General features: G+C 34.3%; 1 protein-coding gene across 1 annotated transcript in view; it reads left to right on the top strand.

The window, feature by feature from the left end:
- The window catches only part of SNTG1 (syntrophin gamma 1), a 787,875-nt gene that overhangs the window by 605,079 nt on the left and 167,116 nt on the right, over window positions 1–15,680 (top strand). Inside the window, exon 13 of the mRNA XM_057498090.1 lies at window positions 12,084–12,122. Coding sequence (XP_057354073.1) covers window positions 12,084–12,122 — 39 coding nt within the window. The remainder of the gene's footprint in view (window positions 1–12,083; window positions 12,123–15,680) is intronic.

Raw genomic sequence — 15,680 nt, 5'->3', positions numbered from 1 at the left:
TAAACAACCTAAGTGTCCATCAGTAGATGAATGGATAAAGATGATGTGGTTCATATACACAATGGAATATTATTCAGCCATGAGAAAGAAACAAATCCTACCATTTGCAACAACATGGATGGAGCTAGAAGGTATCATGCTCAGTGAAATAGGTCAGGTAGAGAAAGACAAATGCCAAATGATTTCCTCATTTGTGGAGTATAACGACGAAGCAAAACTGAAGGAACAAAGTAGCAGCAGGCTCACAGACTCCAAATGGGTCTAGGGGTTATCAAAGGAGAGGGGTGGAGCAGAGCTGGTGGGGAGGGAGAGAGAAGGGGATTGTGGGGTATCATGATTAGTGCACACGGTGTGTGGTGGTGTCACAGGGTAGACAGTACAGCACAGAGAAGACAAGTAGGGACTCTGTGGCATCTTACTACTCTGATGGACAGTGACTGCATTGGGGTATGGGGTGGGACTTGATAATAAGGGTGAATGTAGTAACCACACTGTTTTTCTTGTGAAACCTTCAGAAGAGTGTACATCAATGATACCTTAAAAAATAAAGAATAAGCTGGGCCTTTTAGCAGGCTAAGATAAAAAGATATAAAGAACTTGGAAAATTCTGTCCCTTTAACTGATGTTGAAACACTTGTAATTTTTCTTTTTTCCAGTTGCAATCTATACTATATGCCTTAATCCACAAGCCATTAATAAATGGCAGTATTGATTTGTTTAATGTATTTGAGGTTGCATATCTTTGTTATTTGAGATTCTGAAAGGCAGTTTTTTGGATAGATTGTTAATAAAACTGGATACAATGAATTGAAATAAATGTCTAGTACTAACTACACCATTAAGTACCTATGATTTTGGCCCAAAATCAGTTCCCTCATCTTTAGAAGAGACAGAGGAAGCAGATAAAATGTGAGGCTCTCTTTCAGCTAGTGTTTCATGAATCCAACCTTCCCAGTCAGTCTTTACTACCACACCACTGAAATAAATCATGATTGACAAACAGAATTTCACCTGACACTTCTACTAAGGTTACCTACTAACATGAAGGGATCTCCTCTCCTCTTCTAAATTCCTTCATGAATATACCCTACACATGCATTTCCTTTATAGAAATGAAGTGTGTTACTTGAAATGTATTACTGGTGTGTGTGTGTATGTGTGTAGAGAATTATGTATAGATAGAGAAATATCTATGTATATGAATGATTCTGTCCTAAAAGGTTCATTGAAAATTAGTGTAATCTTAAAGAAGAATGTGTGATTACATATGTGAGGATCTAAAAATATATACTTTACATTTTATTACATGAAAGAGAATAGACTCTATTTTCCAATGTTTCTATCAATTAAGAAAGCTTTTAATGACAAACAAGAGAAACTCTAAATACTGTTTGAGTAAATAAATGGGGTTTGTACCCAACTGACAAGGATTCTTGATAGTGGCATTTACTGGCTTTGCTTCATTGGTTTAAGGAAGACACTAATAACCCAACTTCTATCTATACCCACACTGCCTTCCACTACCATTATTACAGTGTTGGCTTTGACCTTATGTTTGTCACCGCATGGTTACACAAGGGTTGCAATGGTTCCAAACATCACTTCAGTGTTCAGAATAGGAAAGAATGGGAAAAAGTGTAAGTAGCACCAGTTACCTATCTCCCCTTATGTCAAGCTAAGAGAAAATTTCCCAGAAACCCCTAATATACTAATGCTGACTTCTCATTCTCCTAAACTCAGTCCCAGGACTATTCCAAGGGTTGGGGAGGTGACAGGGTAGTGATAATGTCTAGTGTCTACCTTTCTGGTGTTTGCTATGGGATATGATTGAGAAAAGAAGATTGTGAATGTCTTTTGAGATAGATAGTCAATGATATATACCAAATTACTTAATACTGAAAGCATAGTAACTCTAAAGAAAATGCATAAGTAACCAATACCCTCTGTGACTTCTGTTGGGTGGTCACAGTCCAGGATTCTCACACACAAATGCACACACATGTGTGTGTATGCAGATTTTGTCAATGAATTCACAGCAGGTATTTCACCCATCTTCCTATATTTTACACATTACCTGCAGAAATGAAAAAAATATTTAAGAGGTACATATTTAATCCATAGAGATCTGCAATATTGCATGGTAAACACTTGCAAGTTGAAAAGATGGAATATTTTTCCCATAAAAATTTAGGTTGTGAAAAGCTAAAGCAAACACTTTTATTATGTCTGTCACATTGAAAAGACTCAACACAGCTTTGTAGGTGAATTGAAAGTCATGACAAAATAAAACCTAGCAGAAAGAAGATTTACTGAAAATGAACTAAAGACTGTGATCAGAGGTTGCCGAGTATGGTTCTGACAGGCATGGTGGCACTTAAGTAGACTTTTTCTTTCTTTTTTATAGCTGCTGACATTTTTGAGTCCTTAAATTACTTTTAGCCCTAGCGTGTTGTCGTTTTTTTGCATTGTATTTTCTCATACACTAAAATATGAATGTCAGACATGCAGATGTCAACTAAAAAGGGGTTACAGAGAGTGAAATCAAACAACTGCAGAGTCATTAACTTAAATCAGAAAATAATAAGGGCAAGTTTGGACATTATGTTGTATTTGTGGCAATCATATTTTTTGCTTTTTACATTAGAGCTTATTTGAGTGTGTTATGTCAGGAGGGATTTCAATAAAATAACCCACTCTGTCTCTTGGAAAATGACTCACTAAAAGTTAAAGTTTTGAAATTTTTGACATGGGAAAATATTAGCTGAATTTTATTTGTACAACAACAAATCATGTGCATTGATACACTGAATAATGCAATCATAATAAAAGTGGGCAGTTTTACTGAACACCATTTATATGCCACCCTTGATCCAGTTGGCTCTGCCTAGCTGACCCACCCCTGCCATAGGTCTCATTCTTTGCCTTTCTTCCTGACTGGGGCATTCATGTTCTCAATGTTCCAGCTTCTCAAAGCTACAGGAACTACATGGGGGCCTCTACCTAACACACCCACCCCTTCAACCACCTGCTGTGTCCCCATCATGTCCACAGTAGCAGGAGCTGATCCTGCTGGGCTCACCAGGTGCTTCCAGACTAATTATAACACAACAGGAATGTGGGATGCTTCCAGACTAATGATAACAGGAATGTGGGGAGCAATCCCCATGGAACATACATTGTCTAAAGAGAAACGAGGATCAAAAAAAAGCTAGCTGGCAAATCACTTGCCCTTCCTCAGAAAATTAACTATTTGGAAATTCAGGGATTGCATAAGACTCTGCAGGGGTTTCACACTTGATGGAATGACCAGCAGTGTTTCATGGAGAGGCAGGGGCCAGCCCAGTGACTCACGCTCCTCACTTCCTTCTATTTGCCTTATGTTGTCCTGTCTTGCTGCCCTTTACCCCTTTCTCTAGCTTCTTTGGATCTGATCATCTTCCCTTAATAAAGGTTTAACATGTATGACTTCCTCAGGCTCTATTTCTAGGAAAGCAATACTAAGGAATTACCTTTCCCTCTAACTGTGGATTACAGGGTACAGAGCCTTCTCACTTAGTAGCAGGCTTTGTATGGGAGAGAAGGTGTATGTAAAGTGTGATAAGTAGATTGGTGAGGAACCATTAGGAAATTATGCAAGGAATCATTTTGGGTTTGCAGTTGCTCAATTGAATATATCTTAGAACATTCCTCATTCCAAAATGGAGCTTAAAAGCTAAGGACAGCTGAAGAGGGAGCTCCTTGATAATACCTTGGGTAATAATGAAGGTAATGAGGGCATAGAATCCATATCCTGTAAAAATGCATGGAAAACATGAGCTGAAATGTGGGCTTCTGAGGCAAAAATCATTTTCTTGATTCTTTCCTTTGCATGAGAAAGGCAGGTTTTATCAACAGCTGCAGAACGGATAGATTGCCTTGATGTGCCCACACACTTTTATCATCAGTCTTCAGGTGGATTTATATCTATAGAATGAAGATCTCTTGAGTCCTCACACATCTGTTAAATAATATTGGCCACAAATCTCTGAGGGAATAGGAGGGCAGTTTCTTGCTTCCAGAAGAATGATTTGCTTGAGTAAATCTTCGAAACTGATTTTCATGGGAAAATATACCTTTTTAGCAGGGTCCTGCCTCATCCATCCTGAGAGCACACTACTGCAGTTGTCAGAACTGACTCACATATGAGGTTTAAAAGCAAAAGGTTAGTAGGATTAATATTTTAAAATGTAATATCTTCACTAATCTGCAAACATTTAATTGGGAGATAATTATCCCTACAGACATTTAAAGTAGGAGGAAAGACCATTTTCAAAGGAATATTTGAATGTTGTACTGCATTTCTCTTTCTGTCTATGGAGATATCAAAGAGGTTATTACTGCTTTAGTTTATGGATATAATTGATGATACTAAAATTGAATATACAAAATAAAGGGATTTTTAAAAATGAGTGATATGACAAACAAATAGACATTCTTATTATCCTCAATTTTATCTCTAAATAAAAGAACTCCGAAAAAATCTTTATTAGAGCCAGTTGTATAATTATTTATATCCCAATTTAACAGATCTGTAGTAATTAAGCTTATTTTAAGTGGTTTCCATCATTAACATTCAATGAAATGTTTTCAAAGAAAAAGAGGACACTATTTATTATTTCCTAGCATGATAAATATTATTCTTAAAAGTGCAGTTCATAATATTTAGATAGATGTTCACTATTGATGTTGGGTAAATTGTAAAGTAGTAGATTTATAATTATTTTTTCAGTTCTTGTATATAAGAAATATCTGAGAAATATTCTCAGTGTAAGTATTTAATGACTTTATATTTGCCCCTTAAGCTTTTTAAGCAGCCTCAACTTAAAACTCAAAATGCTAATGAAAAGTCTTTGATAAGAACACTATTGAATTGAATTTAAACTTTTAATAATATAGGAATATATTATTGCATATAATATATTGGATAGATATTACATATAATAGCATTTAAAATATTTTGTTTATTAAATATGAAACTTAATCAATAGCAGTGATTCCTACAAGAAAAAGCAAATGACTAATATAATTGAATAAAGTAAGAAGTCAAGGTAAATGGTGAAGATGTTGGATAAAATAGGATGCATCTCTCTCCTAATACTGTTTAACATACATAGAAATAGGTAGATGATACACAAGTGTTTTCAGTAATTGTAAGATCTTGACAAAACTTTTTTTAAATTCCATTTCATCCAAAAATGTGAACAGTCTCCTCATGTTAGGTTTTTAATTGTTCTTTCTTTAAAAAGATTATTCAATATCTTTGGACATGTTGTTTTCTAGAAAATTAAACACAAAAACCATTTGGGATAATACAGTTGGTAAAAATATCTTTTAAAATATGTGCTTTCATAATATTTTTTATTTTAGGCATTTATTAATGTGCAGAAGAGTATAAAAATGAAAAGTTATTGCAATAATAATGGTCTATTTATTGTTAATGTTTTTATCAGTATGTGTATTACATATACATGAAAATGTACTTAATTTTCTTTATGTAAAACAAGATTACCATCCTCTTGTATTGATGATGTCAGCCTTTGATCAGTTAAAATATAATTATGAGCATTTTCCTATGATAGTAATAATATTCTGAAGTCACCCACTTTTAATGCACTAATCAGTGTTTTGCTTTTTGTATATATCATAATTAATGAATGCATTATTATTTGACATATACATAATTTAAAATACATCATTATGACCTTTGGTTTCAGACAGAACCTGGCTCTGCCACATTGGGGTGAATTAAAGCTATTTAATCTCTGTGCACCTCAGCTAAACATTCAAAAAATAATAAATTCTTGCCAAGTACAAAAGTGAGAGGAAGAGAGAGTGAGTGAAGAAGAGTGTTAGTGAGGGAAATAAGGAAGGAGGGAAGGCGAGAAAGGGAGAGAGAGATTGAGAGAGAGAGCGAGAGCCAGCCATCAGGTAGGGCCTGGGTTGGTGTGTGTGTGCAATGGCACTGTGATCCACACAACAAAGCAGACTTCTGGCAGTTCTGGACCAAGACCTGGTTTACAGGTGACCCGTGAGAGAGGCAAGGACCATGTCATGGAAGGATTTGAATGCTGTGAGATTCTGTTGTTTTGTTCCAGAAGTAATGGACAATGGTTAATTAATTTAATCAGCCATGGTAATTTAAGATTGGCATTTTAAAATACTTCTCTAGAAGTATGGCGTACATGTAATAGGACAAACCTGAAATATTATCTTTTATAGAGAACATATAAAATTACAGCAATATACACCTTTACTCATGATGTCCTTTTTTGTTGCTTTATGATAAATTGGATGACTAAATTCTAAAACCCCTTCTACAACTGGATGGGTGTAGGTTACTGCAAAAGTAAGAGAAAGCAGTTGAGAAATGCTACTGGGAAGGAATTCAGTCTTTTCGTGTAAAGGCTCACATTCTAGTTCTCCTCCTCTTCTCCTCCCCTTGTCCTGCAGAGATAATGTATCATGTCAGCACTGGTCCTGTGCACTCTCTGGTGGAGGGAGTCTCATCCCTGAGGTCTGAGTGGCACTTTCTTCCAGATGCACTTGCTGATGTGTGCAATCCCACGCAAAGCTTCTTGTTTTCCAGCTCTCTTAGTTATTTTCTCACCAGTCTTGCAGGCAGGGGAAATCTTAGATTCTCTCCTTCAGACTGAAGCACTTCCTGTAGCTGAGCTATTCTGTCCTTTGAAACTGCTTGACATGGGGTTTCCAGGAGCACCTGGGGAGAAGAGTCCAAAACGTCCCAACAGGGGTTTTCCACACTAATGTGTGCTTTCTATGCAATGTATGCAAACTAATGTCTCCCCCTTCAAGGCTCGCCCAAAGCCAATTTGTAGGAGCCCAAACTTCCCTCTCAGTCCTTCTCTCTTTCTCTCTCTCTCTGTCTCTTCCTCTCTCTTTCTGACTCTCTTTCTCCATATTTTGGTCTCAATCCAAATACTTTTCTTCCTAGGAGATGAGTACTTGCTTTTTTTAGATCACCAGGTGTTCCTTCCAGCTTACTGGGTATAAACTCTAGGTTTTGAAGCCATTAGACTTCCTATAGATACTCAAAGTTAATAATTTATCTTTTCTAATCTTTAGAAGTATGTTGCTTTCAAGACAAAGTTAGAACTCAAATACAAGAGTCTGATCCTTTGTTCTGAGATACCTGGTCTTTTCACTCATTCAACAAATATTGAATTGAGCACCTGCTAAGATCTACGCAATCTTCTAGGTGCAGGAAGTGATGTATTTAAATAAACAACAGAACTCTGACCTTATGAATTTATTTTTGGTGGGTGTGGGGGACAGTGGCAAACAGATCATAATACCAAAATTAAATAAAAATCAGACAAAAGAGTATTAGGTAATGCCAAGTGATATGGAGGAAAAAAATCAGAGAAGACCATTTGTGATGGGGCCTTATTTTACATATTTATTCTGTTACTTTCTAGACATTGTCTTTCAAAATATATATGTCACTAAACCAAGTCATATTTCATAATTAACTTTGGGGTCAAAATTTCTGGGAGATGCCAAGCCTCCTGCCTTGTGCGCACCAGTTTCAGTTTCAGCTAAGACTCCTTTTGCTGTAGTCATTCTCTCTAGAGGGAGAATAACAGCATATTTCACTACCTAGTGGGAGAGGGTTAAATCAGCTTGTTTCTTTTGCCATTTTCCTTATTTTCTGGAAGTATCTACAAAGTTCCAAAAAATGGAATTCCCAAAATTTCCCAAAGTTTGGGAATCCTCTGGAATGCAAGCAAATTATTGAACATTTTTCTTTCTCCAAAGAGGTCATAGAAGTTTCATTAAATTTGTGAAGAGGTCTATGAATAAAAATAGTTAAAAATATGTGCTGTCTTTGAAGTAAATGTCTTTAAGATAGCAAAATAAATTCTAATTCTATAGTCATGTTTGAGGGTGGACTATTTACATAAATTATTTGGAATTTTTTGGCCTCAGCTATTTATTTATTCTTCTTCACATCCTCCCTACCTCCCTCCCTCCTTTCCTTCCTTTCTTTATTCCATCATTTCATTTCATTATGAGTGTGGATTCAAGTATACTTCCTGTTTTTTATTAAGATGTTGTGAGGGGGTTCCTAAAAATTCTGAAGTGTAGATTGTGTCCTACTATACTTCCAAGTAGGTGTTAATTTAATTACACATTCTTAGTTTAAATCAACAATGTGTTAAAATATTTGGTATGTTTTGACAACAAATAATTCAAAGTTATATGTGAAAAATATGGAATGTTTCCATTACAAGGGACAGATTCATACTGAGAAAATAATTGCATTGGTGGGTAAAATATATGTAACATCCTTCAACATTTGAGCACTTACCATGTACATGTTAGGAAAGGCATTGTGGGCCCTGGGGAAGCAGGATACACTGAAGAGCACAAAGACAGGATCCCTCCTCAAAGAGCTGACATAAGAAGTCTGCAAACTCTAAAGGAATTTATTATTAAATTAAATAATAAATTAAAGATACTGCATAGGTACATAATCTCCAAGGTTAAGTCATTGTTTTTTTTAGCAACAATAACTATTTAACATGTTTGACTACTGGGAAAAAACTGGGGAGCATGAACATTGGTTGGTGAAACTGTAACAATTGCTGTCACAAACACACCCCAGCACAACACCTCCACAATGGTTGGAGCTTAAATGTAGCCTGGCAAGAAACGTAAGTGTCAAAGTTTACTTTGGTAATAGAACTATAATGGCATTATTATGCATATGGAAGAAGGAAAATCTATTTTTATCATGGTCTGGGAGCTACCTCAGCTGTATAAGGCTAACGTGGGATCTCCTCCTCAGACTGGTCTGCTCAGTGGTCTTGACAGATGTTGGCATTGGCCAAAGCTGGCCTCATGGACTCTCCATGTCTGTACCCCAGAGCACATGGGGTGCTTGAGCAGGAACTGCTCTCAGTCAGTCAGTCTGGAACCAATGTTTGCGAAACCCGGGTTTCAAATTAGCAGGCTTAGATGCAGGGTCAGAGGTATGGAATTATGAAGCTTTGTCTGCTGCCTGAGATAATATAACGGGGCACTTGGAAACAAGACAGTATCTGCTTTTGAGGCTTGTGAGAAGTGCTCTTCCAAGAAATCAAGTAGAGATGAATATATACTTTATGAGATTATCTTTCCCTTTTGGGATAAAAGCCTGGAAGTGGATTTCTTTCCCCTCTACTTTACTTGTAATAGTTTGTGTCACTTGCTGTTCTTGTAGTGATGTCAATCCCAGTCTAAATCATTCTGCTTCCTTTACATCCTTAAGATTGATGGTTTAAGTAATCATCTCCATAAGCCAGTGACGTGTTGTAGACTGCAATTATGTCCTTTCATCTCTACAGGCCTTCATGCTCAGACACTGACTCTATTTTGTTCAAGATTACATTAATTTTTCAGCTTCTCATAACACAAATCACTGGTTCTGAAAACATATAATTAACATTGGTGTCTAAGATGTTTAACATTAAAAATGTCTTTGGGACAAGTTTTAATTTTTCTTCTTTGAAGAGAAGTCTAAAAGTGATGTAGAAAATTTAGAATTTCCATTATTTACAATTAAGATTGTTGCCAAAAATAAATAATTTTTAAATTTTGCTCTATGAGTAAATTTCATTATTAAGAATACATTATATCTAATATATTATTTATAGCTTAATTTTTCCCCACATGATAAATTAAACCTAATCTTAATAATGGTATAAAACTTTATTTTTTAAAATAGACATTGTCATTGTTTCTAATATTTTTATGTTCTTAAGCTCTTTTATTGATATAGTTTGTTATGACTACAAAATAAGTAACTGTGAAAACAAATTATGCCTAGTATTTTCTACAAGTGTGTCCATTTATAATTCAGTTTCCCTAGCATATGCTTGGAAATATAAGAGTAGGCATTCTGTTTCCAAGCGATATTCTACCAAGAAGACATTCTACCATTTTCATATATAAGGAGGAATCCCTTGATTCCTTTCCCACCTAACTGTGGGCATGCCTGGAGTTGACTGAGGTTGTGGCCGCTAATAGTCTGTGATCTCTACCCTCATTGTCTGCACCCCGCCTGATTCACACATGGTTGTCACACACTTGATAGGAGTATGCAAATCTGCATCTGGAGTTGACAAGAAAACAAGAGAGGCATTTGCAAAGTATGGTGAAAGGAAGACATCTTTGCTCAGCATTCTTTAAAACACTCTCATTGTCTTCAAAGGAAACCCAAACTTCTTTTGTATAAATAATTGCCACATATTGAGCTCTAACTGCATGACACTTGTTTTTTCATTTCATTTTCCAACAAATATATGTGGCTAATATTATTGTTGACATTTTACAAAGGAAGGGAATTAGGCACAGGGTAATTAGTCACCTGTCCGAGGATATTTAGTAATAGTTACAGCTGGAATTCAAACCTAAGTCTCTCTGACGGCAGACGTTGACCATGTCATTACGCATCGCACTGCAGCTCCTTCCCTGAGCATCAGCTCATTCCACACTGCAGCCAAGTTGGACAGTTCAGACTCTGTAAGCTACTACTGGAGAAAGAATGTCAATTCCACAAAGAATGTCAATTCCACAAACATTACTTAGATTAGTAGAACAAGATTTCTGTGATCCATATGTAGTTCACAATCTCAACCTCTACTTTATATCATGCAATACTTATTTACACAGCTGATTTTTTTTTCTAAAATACATTATTTAGGCTTTTGCTTTTTCAGATTAAAAAATTATAGTTACAAACCTAGATAATATGTGCTTGAAGACAAGGATCCATATAAAGTGTTGGTACAATTTTCTAACTTTTCTAACAATCCCTAAGAACTAGCAAAAAACATAATTCCACGAAGTATTCAATATGGATGTTTTGATTGGTTAATAACATATATTTAGGGGTCTGCTTTTTTTTGTCTAAATATCCAAACTGTCTTGATGTTTAGCTGAAGGAACCAGTAGTTTTAGAAGTTTCATTGGCTGATTTCTTATCAGAGCAAAAACTATTTAGAAATGATTATAGCAATGTTAGAAAGACATGTTATTTGTACATGACCCTACTGAAATCACATAAATCTTATCAAATTTTCTTTTCTTTTATATTTCAAATAACACAAATGTTGACAGTAAGTCTAATCTTGCAGATGAGCCATTTGATAATTGTTCAACTTCACACATCATATCCATTAAATTTCCTGTTATTTCACATTTATCAGTAAAGCAAAAGGAAGTAAAACTATAAAAAGGAAAAATAAGTCAATAATATAAATTCTAAGTGAAAATAATCCATTTGTGGTTTGATATAAGATTATACTATACAGAGTTGGCAACATTGAAGTTTCTCTAGAAAACCAATGAAAAATAATAATTGGTTGTAATTAGTAAAAATTCTGTTGAACACTTTGTGTATTATAAGGTCATTTCTCTAAATCTGATATTCATTTTAATTTAACTTTTCAACTTTGTTCATATGACTGAATACAAAGGAATTTCTTTTTCTGAGGATTTATTTTAAGTTCTTATGAAATGTCACTCATTAGTCTTAAAGTAAATGTTACACTTTATTTGGTGTATAAAATATTATAAATATTTTAAATGAATTTTTAAATATTGTAAATGAAATAAAAAATATTTCAGCACATGTACTTTTTCCTTTAGTGTTTGAATATTCCATTTCCTCTGTTCTCCTCAGCCTTAAAACAAATGGAATATAATTTGATTTCATGCAGGAAAATAAGCTATAAAAAGTTACTCTCTATATTCTTGGTAGATTTTTACTTAACATTGTATGAAAACACAGGCTTTTCATTTCTCCTCAATGAGAAAATTATTAGATGAAAATTCTTTTTCAAAAATCTACATATGAAATTAGTGATAATTTTGATAGTCATAATTTTTAAAAAGAAACTTTAGTAATTGATATTTGATATGAAATGAGTTTTGGATATCAACCTAGTATATCATATATATGAATTCACTTTAAATGGATTCTCATAAAATGTCTTCTTGTGTTTAGTTTTCTCACTTTTATTATTTATTTATCATTGCAGATTAAAAAAATCAACAGAAACTTTCCTGTAAACCAGCAGGTAAGATGGAGAAATATTTAAAAAGTCAAATCATATATTTCTTTGCTTTTTTTATTATAAAAATTAATGTTGGTTGCATTTAATTTTTGTGGAAATAATTGGTACTATTATGTGCTATTTTCAGTAAGATACATAGTTTATTAGATTTCCTACATATCATGTGATATATCTCTCTCTCCAGTCATGTTAAAAGAAGTTAAGAGAAAACTTAACTAAGCAAACTAAGTCAAAACTATTCTGGACAAAATAAACATATTTATTTGAATACAGTATTAAAGAACATGGAGAGATACTCATACAAAAAATTTTCCTGTATCTTAACCTTTGGAAGACCAATATTTAATATCAAAGTTAAGGGGAATTTTCAGAATTGCTTGACAATGAGTCTAAATTAGTGCATGGAAAATAAAAATAATGTCTGATTAATCAAGCAAAGAATTTAATTGGCTTATTAGACTAATAATTGAGTACAGAATAAAGTAATTACCAGCATACCTCAATGTTACTATGGTTTTGGTTCCAGACCACTGCAATAAAGTAAATATTGCAATAAAACAAGTTAAATGAGCTTTTGGTTTCCTAGTGCATATAAAATTTGTGTTTACACCATACTGTAGTCTGTTAAGTGTGCAACAACATGTCTATAAAAAGAAAAAATACTGTATTGCTAAAAAATGCTAACCATCATTTGAGCTTTCAGAGAGTTGTGATCTCACAGATCACCATAACAAATATAACAAAAAAGCTTGAAATCCTGTGAAAATTACCAAAATGTGACACAGAAACATAAAGTGCGCAAATGCTATTGGGAAAATGGTGCCAGTAGACTGTCTTGTTTGGTGCAGAGTCGCCACAAACTTTCAGTTTGTAAGAAACACAGTATCTGTGAAGCCCAATTAAATGAAGCATGCCTGTATAGAAAGTAGTAACTAGTTCCACTTGTAGTTTCATCATGGTAAACTTAACTTTTGTATTGTTTACACAAACATAATAAAAATATTATTTTCAATGGGAAAATTAAGCATAGGCTCAGGTCTTGGGCTCATGCAAGTCATCACATAGCAGGAAGCAAAGATACAAATTTCTTACTGCTGAATCAACCTCAGCTTGCAACCGTAGATCAAAATCTATGGATCTAAAATATCTGTTATTAAATGGTACACCAATCACAAGTGAATTTCAATGGTAAAAATTTTTAATAGCCTTCAATTTATGAAAATGAAGTGACCTCATCTGGAGTATGTCTATAAGTGCACCTATGTTACATGTTTATTTTTGAGAATTCAGTGATAACAAATGTAAAGTCCTCAATAAATGCCATATTATTATTAATGTGTGAAGTTTAAACTTGCTTTTGGAAAACAGAGTTCATATTTTTGTATAAATTATGTCATTAATGATGCCAGTAGCCTAGACTAGCTTGCAAAACCATGCCTGACTGAGGTACTAATAACAGCTTTAGAGAGCTCAGTGTGTCTACAATATTCCAAATGAAGGCTTTCCTGCCCGAGATACACCCTGCCTCTGACATGCAGGTTCTCACTCCTGGGCCAGGTTGGTGTTTTGGAGGGTGCAGAGTTTGGAGGTGTATGTGTTTGCATCTGAGGACTACTGTACCCTGAGGAGACCAGGGCTCTAGCCCAGAGCTTCTGATTCGCTAGCTCTGTGATGTTGCCTGGGAAACTTGCTCTGTAGCTTCCATCCCATCCCAGGTGATTCTGGTGCCGAGAGTTCACAGGTAACATCTTGGGAAACACAGTTTAACAATTTCAAAGGGCTGAAGTAGAGGAAAAAGATCATTCATAAGAAATTCAAATAGAAAGAAGCATCAGCCATGGGAGAATGCTGTAATACTCACCTTCAGACACGGCCATTTCATAGTCAGATGTATAAAAATACAGATGTACTCATTTGTGGAAATCTTAACAAAAATACAAATGAATGTTTCTTTAAGAATAACTCTAGTATCTGTTATCACCCTTCCTTGCTCTTTCTAACCTCACATGTGAAGTATTAATAATTACTGTGATTTACATTCGTTTGAGTGTTTTATAACCCTGATACCCCAGAGCTATCCTTCATTTATGATGACAACTCCGTATAACACTTTCTATACATTCCCCCCGTGTCTAGTAGTACCCTTGACATTCCTGCATTTTCTAGGTTTCCAACAATATTGAGTGAAGCATATAAGAACCTGAAAAAGCTTACATCTAGAATAAATAACAATAAAAATTTCATATTCCAACACACACTTATATATAATACATATAGAGAAGTATTAGTATAGCAGTTTTTATTTACTAGTCTCTTAGTATTAATATACTGATATTTAATTTCAAATCTCTTAGCAGCTCATACACAAATAAAAAAAAAAACTATATTGAAGTCATAATGAGTTCTTCTTGGCACTTTAAAAACTGGAAGCAAGAGCTAAAAGATTTTTTTCCCTTACTACTTTCCCTAATACACCACCCCCACCATCACGTAAATGAAAACTTTTAGGAAATAGGATTAGTTTATGATTCAACATTCATATATGTGCACAATTGGAAAAAAAATCACTTGCATAGTGTGGTAACAATACAGCAGGAAACCCAGATATTTCCTCTACTTAATAAAATCTGAGCCACTTTAAGGAATAAAAGTTTAAGAGCATATATAATCTCATTTCTCCTCCATATTTAGCATTCGGACAGGACTTTTACCTTGGACTAAACCATGTTGTGTTGCTTTCATCTCAGATTTCTTCCTAACTTAATTTTCATGTAGAATTCTCTGAAGCTGAGATTAGGTATACATTTATATCATTATGCATTATGCTTTCAATTAAATAATTCAGGCATATCTTAAAATAGTCAAGTGTTACACAGTGAAAATCAAACCCCCTCATATTCCTGATGCTCTAGGTCTCAAAAAAAGAAGAAAAAAAAAGACATCACCCAAAATACATTGGAAAAGAAGTCTCCTTCTGGTGAGGCTTGGTTTTGAAAGAGCGGTACCCATATATGGATACCCCAGAGAAATTTAAATAAAAACAAAACATAAAGGGGTCTGAGACTGGAGAAAGTCACTACTTTCCAGTAAAAGCCAGTGGTACAGATCAGCTTCTTTCGGACACTCCTACAGTACAGAGTGCACGAGACTTTCAGTAAAACCACTCTCACTGACAAAGATATTTGAATCTGAATTATAAACCATTGAGAAAATAAACCATTCTAAGGGAAACCATAGTCCAGAGATTAAAGAAGAAACCACAATTATTTTTAATTGTCATTTTTAAAAAATCAATAATGGAAATTGTAAGTCAAAGACAGGACATGGTCTTAAAAACTGTGGATCTGCAAAAGAACCAAATAGAGGCTCAAAAATGAAAAAAAAATGAGTATATTTAAAAATAAAACAAATTGAATAACAGAATGAAGATGAAGATAATAAATGTAATTGGAAGTATTATATCTGAGAATATCATCATAATTAACACACAGAGAAAAGGATGAAAATATAAAAGATAATGTAAGACATGAAGTAATTTAGAATGAGAAGCTCAAAAAAGTA

Source organism: Manis pentadactyla, chromosome 3 (assembly GCF_030020395.1).
Source record: "Manis pentadactyla isolate mManPen7 chromosome 3, mManPen7.hap1, whole genome shotgun sequence".
In the NCBI taxonomy this organism is placed as follows: domain Eukaryota; kingdom Metazoa; phylum Chordata; class Mammalia; order Pholidota; family Manidae; genus Manis; species Manis pentadactyla.
This window is presented reverse-complemented; position numbering and strand designations above follow the sequence as displayed.